Source organism: Triticum aestivum, chromosome 1D (genome assembly GCF_018294505.1).
Source record: "Triticum aestivum cultivar Chinese Spring chromosome 1D, IWGSC CS RefSeq v2.1, whole genome shotgun sequence".
Taxonomy (NCBI): domain Eukaryota; kingdom Viridiplantae; phylum Streptophyta; class Magnoliopsida; order Poales; family Poaceae; genus Triticum; species Triticum aestivum.
In genome coordinates, this window is record NC_057796.1 from 283,366,931 (window position 1) to 283,374,597 (window position 7,667).

At 43.8% G+C, this 7,667-nt stretch overlaps 1 protein-coding gene across 2 annotated transcripts; it reads left to right on the plus strand.

Annotated features, from left to right (window-relative positions):
* Positions 1-654: 654 nt before the first annotated feature.
* Positions 655-6,632, plus strand: LOC123181486 (pentatricopeptide repeat-containing protein At4g19440, chloroplastic). 2 transcript variants are annotated; one of them, XM_044593753.1, is made up of 4 exons: positions 655-3,575; positions 3,917-4,006; positions 4,505-4,960; positions 6,266-6,632. In XM_044593753.1, exon 1 carries the CDS (start codon positions 821-823, stop codon positions 3,281-3,283), a length of 2,463 nt encoding a protein of 820 aa, XP_044449688.1. In that variant the 5' UTR covers positions 655-820; the 3' UTR covers positions 3,284-3,575; positions 3,917-4,006; positions 4,505-4,960; positions 6,266-6,632. The 2 variants fall into 2 exon arrangements, with proteins under 2 accessions (XP_044449688.1, XP_044449689.1); XM_044593754.1 differs by lacking the exon at positions 4,505-4,960.
* The last annotated feature ends 1,035 nt before the right edge of the window (positions 6,633-7,667 follow it).

Sequence of the window (7,667 nt, forward strand, 5' to 3'; positions counted from 1 at the left end):
TAGTCAACAAGTCTCTCGTGATCCAAAAACATCGACATTGGTCGGCGACGTGTTCGTCCGCTCGGTTTTTGGGAGAGAAATCCACATCATAGGTAGATGTATCCGAAAAATAATCTAATCGCAAAAACGGAATCGTAGTAACGAGAGGAATCCATTTTTACAAAAGTGGGGATCGGATCTTATACCTCCGCGGGATCGACGAAAGCCTGCATCATGCTTGACGGAGAGTTGATGGAGCGAAGTGTGCTGATAACGTGTTCCGCAACTCCGCCGGCGAGTCCGGTCCGAGGTTGCGGAGCGAGGGCGAGCGTCGTAGACGAAGTAGTCGAAGTAGTTGAAACACGCGAAAGTAAATGACACAGAGAAATGGAGGAGACCAACTTTATTAATCAATGATCAGAGATTACAATGATGGCTCCTCATGCTTTATATAGGGACTAGGGGTCAAGGGATAAGTACCCACCTAACGTAAAGCGGGGAAATGGGAGGGGCTATCCCTAGCGATGCGCACGCTAGCCGTCGCCACCATCGTGGTGGCCCCGGTTTCCCAACAGAAAGGAGCCGTCCTGTTCCCGTGGAACCCTATCAATCCCGCCGCCGTGCCCCGTGTCCGGTGTCTCCTTCGACCTGCGCCCTTGCCCATACGGCGAGCCCCGTGCAGCCCCCTTCTTGGCTGCTTCGCTGGCTGATCTCCCACCCTTTGATCCAATCTTGGTGGAAGGTCGTCCATCGGTCCCCGGACCCAATCCCCACCCTCCATTCAATCTCCTCTATTAGCTTCTACCGCCCTCAACCGTTCCACATCGCACATCCATCCGCCATGAAACCACCACCCCACCACCCTCTCCTCCTCGCCATCCGCCACCGCCGCCGCCGCCGCCACCACCACCGCCACCGCCACCGCCAGCTCTCCTCGTCCTCTGCTGACGCCGTGGCCGCAGCTGAGGTTCTGGGGACGCTCACCAGCGCGCCTTCACCTGACGCGTCGCGCGACCTCGATTGCCTACTCCGCCGCCTAGGCGACCGCGGTCTGGCATCCGCCCTCTCATCCCTTCCTTCCCCCCTCCCTGCGGCGTCCGCCCTCCGCCTCCTTCACCACCTTGTTTCCAACGATCCCTCCTCCTCCAGCCACGGCCACGGCCACGACCACGACCTCCTGTCCCCCCGCGTCTCCGCGCTCCTCCTCCCCTCCCTCGCGGCCGATCGCTCCACACTCCCCTCCGCTCGCCGCCTAATCAAGCGCCTCCTACATCACCACCCCCTCCACACTGCCGCAGCGGCTGTGGCCGACGCCTCCTCCACTCCCTCATCGGATTTACTCCTCAGCACCTTCCTCAACTCCTCCGCACGCGGTTCCCTCAGGGGTGCCACGGACGCCTTCCATGTGCTCTCTTCCCGGGGCGCTTCGCCCAACGTTAAGATCTGCAATATGCTCCTTGAAGCTCTTGCACGCGCTGGCCAGCTTGACGCCGCTTGCAAGGTGTTTGCTGAAATGCGTGATCGTCAGAACGTCACTCCGAATGCATACTCATATACCTCTATGATCAAGGCCCTTTGCAGGGCTGGAAAGGTGGACGACGGTCTTAAGATGCTTGCAGAGTTAGTTCATGCTGGGCTGCAGCAATGTGCTGGTGTAGTGCCATACAATCTGCTGATGGATGGACTTTGCAAGAGTGGAAGAGTAGACGAGGCTTTTCGGTTGAAGGAGAGGATGGAAGAGAGCAAGGTGACTCCGAGCGTGGTCACGTTTGGCATTCTGATCAATGGTCTTGCAAGAAGTCAGCGCTTTGGGGAGGTTGGTGCAGTGTTGCAGGACATGGCTGGGTTAGGAATCACCCCAAATGAGATCATTTACAATGAGCTTATTGATTGCCATTGTCGGAAGGGGCATTTCTCAGAAGCAATCAGGTTGTTTGATGAAATGCTCCCAAAGGAGATGAAGTCAACAGCAGTGACTTACAACTTGATTGTTAGAGCTCTATGCAAGGAAGGGGAGATGGAGCGTGCTGAGAAGATATTGGAGGAGATGTTTTCGACTGGGATGGTAGTTCATTTTGGTTTGTTTAATTCAGTGGTTGCAGGGCTTCTCCAAAGGACTGGAAGTTTGAAGTCTGTGGTAAGGCTTATAAGCGAAATGATTATAAGAGGTATGCGACCAAATGATGCTCTCATGACAGCTTGTGTGAAGCAGCTTTGCAAGGGCGGGAAACACCAAGAAGCAGTTGGAATTTGGTTGAAGATGTTGAAGAAAGGTTTATCTGTCAATATTGCAACTTCTAATGCATTGGTTCATGGGCTTTATGAGGGGAAGAACATGGAAGGAGCTACTGAGGTTCTAAGGACCATGGTTAATAAGGGGCTTGAACTGGATAGCATCACTTATAACATAATGATACTAGGTTGCTGCAAAGGCGATAAAATAGATGAAGCAATTAAACTCCGTGATGACATGATCAGAAGAGGGTTTAAGCCTAATATTTTCACGTTTAATACAATACTACATGCTTATTGCATTTTGGGTAAAATGGAAGAGGCCATTCACCTGCTGGATCAGATGAAAATTGAGGGACTTCGGCCAGATATAGTGTCATATGGCACTGTAATAAATGGATATTGTAAAATAAAGGATATTCATAAAGCAAATGAATATTTGACTGAACTGATGACCTGTGGATTAGAACCAAATGTAGTAATCTATAATGCACTTATTGGTGGTTATGGCAGAGTTGGTAACATTTCTGGTGCAATTGATGTCCTTAACACTATGAAGTCTACTGGCATAAGACCAACTAATGTAACTTACTGCAGTCTTATGCACTGGATGTTCCATGCTTATCTTGTTGACGAGGCGAAGACCATGTTTGAACAAAGCAGAGAAAACAGCATTGAGGTGGGAGTAATTGGCTACACAATTATGATACATGGTTTTTGCAAAATAGGAAAAATGGATGAAGCTATGAATTACTTGGAGCAAATGCGATCCAGGGGTTTACCTCCAAATAAGTTTACTTATACCACTCTGATGTATGCCTATTGTAAATCTGGTAATGACGAAGAAGCCTCCAAGCTTTTTGATGAGATGCTGAGCTCAGGAATTGTTCCTGACAACGTTACTTACAATACACTAGTTACAGGGTTTTCTCAAGTGGATCCATTGGACAAGGCTACAGAACTGCCTGCTGAAATATCAAGTGTTTTGACACAGAATGATTGTTTGTACAATGCATTAGTTAATAGGATAACCACACCTTGGTGCCAGAAAGAAGCTACTTCCAGTGAATGATGTTTGATTAAGGAACCATAAGGAAGACTGTTTCTGAACAGACCCATCCAAGCATGAAAGGGAACTAGAGAGACCACAGAGGCCCTTGCCTTGCTATTGGCTAGATAGCTTTCTCATCTAGCAGGAACATCAACCGAGTCCATTCATCTCTTATCTTGGACAGCTATCCAACAGCAGCAGGTCGCGCTTAAAGTTTATTTATGGTATTGTATAGTTGCTCATCAAGCTGCTACCTTGTGGCATGTGGGGGTGCCCAACAGAAGCACCAGATTGCCTTGAAGGTTCATAATTGGTAAAATATACACTTTTAGCCAATTAATTAGTTTTTTATTTGCCTGTCATAGTTACATGGAGTTCCTTTTATAAATCGACAGTGATAGATAGTACTGTGTACATGATTTGTAACAAATTTTGTGCTGTGCACTGCATCATGATTGTTTATTCATGCTAATGTGTAGCTGAAAACACTCTACCTAATTTTTTTCTTGGTATAGCACCCAATAGTATTCTGAAAATAGAACATGTGAAGCAAATAATCTTGTTCTCAAGCAGCACATCTTTTATTCCTTCCCTTGACAGTGGAAAAATAATAACACGTTATGCATAAGCATTGACTTGTACCTATTTACACAGCCTAACTTTGATTGGCAATGACAACACCTTGATTGCCTCTCAGTGGATAGATGATGACTGAAAGGAATTACCTGCTTCAAGTTACAGAAGGTAATGATTTCTTCTCTTGTACCCTTAGGACTACCATTGAACACATTAATTCTTCCCCATGTTCATATGAATCAGCATTAGGTTTGTAGTCCCTTTTCTGAGATGGACACAAGTGAGTTTGAAATTGAAAGTTTGAACTAAAAGAAATAAACAACATGCGTACAAATTATATTAATTTCTGTAATATTTTGTAAATGTACGTTTTTGTAAGAAATTTAACCTCCAAACTTAGGGCAAAAATATGTCCGTTTGTGCTCTGCACAAAAATATCAAGTTCATTTCTTTTCTTTTGTACTACATCACTGCAAAATCTGTACTTCTCTACTATTTAAAAAGAACGCAAGGTTCCTTTTCCTGCCAACGGACCGCGTTCTGCTCCAAAGCTTCATCTGCCCGTCTGTTTTTCTTATTGGTTCATCCCCTCCCATCCACGCTGCCATGAAAAAAGACAGAAGAAAAAACACATGCCTCATCCCCTAATCTTCTCCAACTCTCTAGGGTTCCCCGCCGCTGCTCCTTCTCTCCAACTTCAATCGCCACACCGATCCCTGACATGAGGAGCGTGACCCCATTCGGGGAGATTTGCACACCTGTCTCCATTGGAACGCTCAAGGAGGCGCATCTCGGCCACCGTCAAGGCCACCGCCGCCACCTGTGGGTGTAACGAGGTGGGGGAGGATCTCCAGTGCTGAGGCGCCGGGAGGAGGAGACGCCATGGTGCCTACATTGCGCTCGCTGCTGACGGGGGTCGGCGAGGACGAGTGTTGGGAGGGGTTGATCAGCATTACGTCGAGGGCGAGACGTCGACGCTGGTGTCGGCAACCGTGACCACGGCCAGGGGAGTGAGGCGCCAACGACCATGACATCGACCATGCTGGCCCCTTGTCTTTCGCACCTGCCGCAATCTGGTTCAGGCAGCTGCCATTCAAATCGACCCCGTCCAGCAACCTTCAGGTGAGTGAGCAGCTTCTGCTCCACCGATGCAGACATACAGAGGTTCAACTTCATGGGCGGGAGCTCGGCTGTATTCACTTGCATATGCATTTTTTCTACAACATTCGATTCTCCAGGAAGTTCATGCATGTTCATCCTCTATTTGATGTGGTTTTCTCTCATAATGTGGGCCATGAAGATAGGTGCCCTTTTAGTTACCGCAGATTTTAGAATTTTTCTGCTAACTGCCATCAACACTTTCTTGTCAGATTAGGCAACTAATAACTGAATTTTTGCACAGTTCTACTCCCTCCGTCCCAAAATATGTGTCTCAACTTTAGTAAAGTAAGTACAAAGTTGAGGCACTTATTTTGGGACGGAGGGAGTATCATTTTTGCACTCATTTATGGGTCCATCTACGTTGATTTGATAAAACAAAATAAAATTAGTAGCGTCTTCTGCTATTCTGCAACTTAAATCAAGAATGCCGTCTCATGTGTCTGTTTTGATAATACAGTTTGTAATGCAAGCTAATTGTAGTGCCATGTTCCAGCTCCTTTTATTTCCATTGTTGTGTGCTTGGTTGGTCATGTGCTCTCCTTGCCATGTTCAAATCAAAGTGTACCTGTAGATGCTCAAAATTACTTGAGTTATGTACTGCTTGGACTTTTTTAGTTAAAGCATCATCTCTTAGAATTGCTTATATTTACCTGTTACACATCATTTGGGTCTTCTGCATTGCCAAGAGTTGTTAGCTAAAAGTTCTTACATTGTATAATTTCTTGTTAGCTTCTGTGCATGGAGTCATGTTCTGGGTTGTACAATCCAGGTCGACTATGCTGAGATAATCGTCATTTTGATTTATGACACCTTACCAAGTTTAATATTTCAGTTCTCTGATGTTATACATAATCTGGTTACTTATTGCAGCATATTGTGCTTCCCATTTTTTATTTAATTCTGTCACATACTTGGAATATTCGGCACACGGTGAACTTCTTTTAATTAGGATAGCTACTTGTATTATAATTCTATCAGCAACCTAATCTCTCAGTATAAGATATCGAACCCATTTGTAGTTCAGACCTTGCAAATATATATTGCTTCAATATTTACCTATGACCTGTAATAAGGAAACATATGTAAAATTAAACTACTTCATTTATGTACTATTTGCTGGATGTGCTGGATGTACAATGTTATTTGTGTTGCATAGTTCAACTATGAAGCAAATTGATCATGTGCTAGGATGGTATCTATGCTTAAGTTGTTAATTGCGAACCAAGGTGATCATTACAGAAGATAATATTGTTTTTCTCTCTGCAGTTTGCCGTTTTCGTACGATACTATGATGCATGAGTTCATGAAGCAAGCAAAAGAATCTATCTCAAAATTTTGTGTTCCAACCTATAACAATTCAACAACTGTCGAGTGCTGACTTTGGATTGCTGACAAGACAAAGAATAATCCTCGTTTGCTGACTTTGAGCACTGAAGTATGTGAATTTTGTTCTCATGGATTTCTGCAAATATGAGAAATTTTCATTTTCTTACTGATGTTATGGTACGGCTATATAAATCGAAATTTCAGCTCATTTTCTGCTTGTGCAGTTTGTTTGGAAGTGTACATGTATTTGAAATTAGAGATATAACTGATATTAGTAGTGTGTATGTGATCCTTTGAATACCAGTTATAACATGTGTCCCAAGCACGGTTTACAACCCGAAAGAAATACTACCTCCATTCCTAAATATAAGATGTTTGGAGGTTGTACAACTCTGAGCCATGGATTTACTTAAGATACTGGTAAAATATAGGTGTAGGAAAAATCCAGCCACCAAATCATAATCAGGATCGTAGTGTATATACTTGTATAGAGCGTCTGGAAATAAAACTACCCGAATGATAACGCCCACACGTGTGGCCCGAAGCAACATTGCCCAAACGCCTCTATTACCATCCATTTTGTCACGTAAAAATAGATGACATCAGCGGGAATCTTTTTGGTTTTCGGCTTAAAAATGTTTTATCTCCTAATTAAAAAATTCACTTAAAAATCTGTTTTCACCATTAAATCCGTCTCGACGAGATCTTCAAAACCAGATCCCATGTTGATATGTTTCGACGATTTTTTTTTGCGAAAAGTTGCTGTGATGTTTATACTGTAGTTGCCATAGTGTTTTACACTAAAGTTGCCATGTGGCAATTTCAGTTTATAAATCATGACAATTTTAGTATTTTGACCATAGTAATTCCAGTACTTTAACCATGGAAATTATTTTTTGTATGAACCATGTCAATTTTAAGTGCATGTATCATGCCAATTTTAGTTTATGGTTCATGACAAGTCTAGTTTCTTAATTCCCCATTTTATAATATATCAAAATTTATTTTTAAAGGTAGAAGCAAAATAGCTGATAAATTCAGTGTAAACACCATGCAATTCATGTGCAATAGACATGGCAACTTTAACACCCCCCAAAAGTCATATTGATATGAGATCTAGTTTCGAAGATCTCGTCACGAGCGATTTAATGGTGAAAACGAATCTTCAATCGGATTTAGCATTTAAGAGATAAAACATTTTAAAAACTAGAAATCCAAAAAGATTCTCACATGCATGCATGTGGTGATGTGGTGCAATCTGTGTGTTATAGGACGTGTGAGCGATGTTGCTCCCACCACACGTGTGGGAGTTATCAGCGTCCTAAAACTAAACATGATTTCT